This window comes from Procambarus clarkii, chromosome 8, assembly GCF_040958095.1.
Source record: "Procambarus clarkii isolate CNS0578487 chromosome 8, FALCON_Pclarkii_2.0, whole genome shotgun sequence".
Lineage (NCBI taxonomy): Eukaryota > Metazoa > Arthropoda > Malacostraca > Decapoda > Cambaridae > Procambarus > Procambarus clarkii.
Window position 1 is genome coordinate 52433463 of NC_091157.1, and position 1978 is coordinate 52435440.

General features: G+C 44.9%; 1 protein-coding gene across 1 annotated transcript; it reads left to right on the top strand.

Moving 5' to 3' along the window:
- Positions 1-412: 412 nt before the first annotated feature.
- Positions 413-1153, top strand: LOC138361488 (U1 small nuclear ribonucleoprotein C-like). Its single transcript, XM_069320800.1, has one exon. It carries the CDS (start codon positions 425-427, stop codon positions 1151-1153), a length of 729 nt encoding a protein of 242 aa, XP_069176901.1. The 5' UTR covers positions 413-424.
- Positions 1154-1978: the final 825 nt, after the last annotated feature.

The following is a 1978-nucleotide window of genomic DNA, read 5'->3' on the forward strand; positions in this document are numbered from 1 at the left end:
CAATATGAAGACGATCTTGTGGTATTTTTATTGAGTAGTTTATTATTTATTTTATTGTGGTAGTTTATTGAGGTAATAAGATACATCTCAAAATGATAGAGTAGCTTAGGGTATTTCTACCCCTCTTTTTATTCATAAATAGCCTAAACATTCGCATTTATTAATATGATGCATTTTTAAACTTTAATGCTTTTATCGGAATGTAAAACATAAAATACTTTATTAACAAAACGGAGAGACAAGTTCCAGCATCCAGCAACTTCTGGCGCCTGAGGCAGCAGCTATATAACCCTAAGCAGCCGCGGGTTGGTCAGTTACCGCCCCACACCTGTGATAGCTAAGTCCACTACGGGCTCACCATAGCTTGAAATCTTTTATTCCAAGTAGGTCATTGGACCCAAACATAACCTGACGACGCTCAATCATGCCAAAATACTACTGTGATTACTGCGACACCTACCTCACACATGACTCTCCCTCGGTGCGGAAGACTCACTGCGAGGGGCGAAAACACAAGGAAAATGTCAAAATGTACTACCAGAAGTGGATGGAGGATCAAGCTCAGTCTCTGATTGATGCAACAACTGCTGCATTTAAAGCGAGGAAGATTCCAAAGGGAGCAGCCATTCCTCCACCGAGCAGCATGCAAGGAGGACCAGGAGGTCCTGTTGGGCAAGAAGGTACATTCGGTTCAGGGCCTCAGAACATGGGTGGTCCAGGAGGTCCCCCAATAGGGCCAGGAATGGGGAACATGGGCCCTCCAGGCATGGCTGGTGCAAACATACCAGGCAACATGGGTATGCCCCCAATGGGTCCAAGAGGACCTATGATGGGGCCACCAATGATGGGTGGCTCAAGCATGCCACCAGGTATGATGCTAGGGATGCAGCCTCTAATGGGTGGTCCCATGGGTGGACCTCCACAGATGTCTGGGCCTCCACAGATGTCTGGACCTCCACAGATGTCTGGACATTCACAGATGGCTGGACGTCCACAGATGGCTGGACGTCCACAGATGGCTGGACATCCACAGATGTCTGGACATCCACAGATGGCTGGACATCCACAGATGGCTGGACATCCACAGATGGCTGGACGTCCACAGATGGCTGGACGTCCACAGATGGCTGGACGTCCACAGACAAGACCATAAATCATATATATGTAGAGCGTAAATAGGTGGCCGAGGGCCTAGAGACACTTCAAGATGTCACACGACCAGAGATCACAAACATCTACCATCTACTCATGCTCACTTTATTGTATTTCAATCTATTATAATATGTGTTGTAGCTAATAAGTTAATCATAAATATCAACAACACATGTTCAGTGAATATTGAAAAATAAACATTAAAGGAACTTCTGCTTGTTTAATTTATTCTGAATGTTAGAAGCACATCTCAGGTCTGTTGGCTCGTGTATTATATGCATACCATTCTTGTATCCTGTTCAACTATTTTTCTCAATACTGCTGCCGGCATTCCACTCTTCCACAACCCTATTTCCAGACTAGTTTCCTATGTGCCTCTTAAAACTTAATTTCCTCAGGACATTTGGGTCTAAATTCTTCCCAGTAGGGAAGAATTTGTACGTCGTACATGACTGAAGGTTATCAGTTGGAGACCCAAAGATTGGAGATGGGATGCTCTCGGGACCTGACGAGGATGATAAGGGGATTATAATATTGATTTATAAAGGCCTCAACTCACCTCAACTTGCCTATTTGTGCCTGCAGAACCGAGCTCTGGCCCTTGGACCTCGCTTTTCTAGCAGTTGGTTGTCTAATGCTCCTGGCCTATTTCTCTATCATACCTGCTTATAAAGTTATAAAAACAAAGGCAGAAGTCCTATTGGCCCATACGAGGCAGTTCCTATTTATAACCACCCAATCCCACTCATATACAAGTCCAACCCACGCTTGAAACAATCGAAGGACCCCACCTCTACATGTTACGCGGCAATTGGTTCCACAAATC

Coding starts and splice junctions, on each gene's coding strand:
- LOC138361488 (XM_069320800.1), top strand. CDS start 425: ATGCCAAAATACTACTGTGATTACTGCGACACCTACCTCACACATGAC.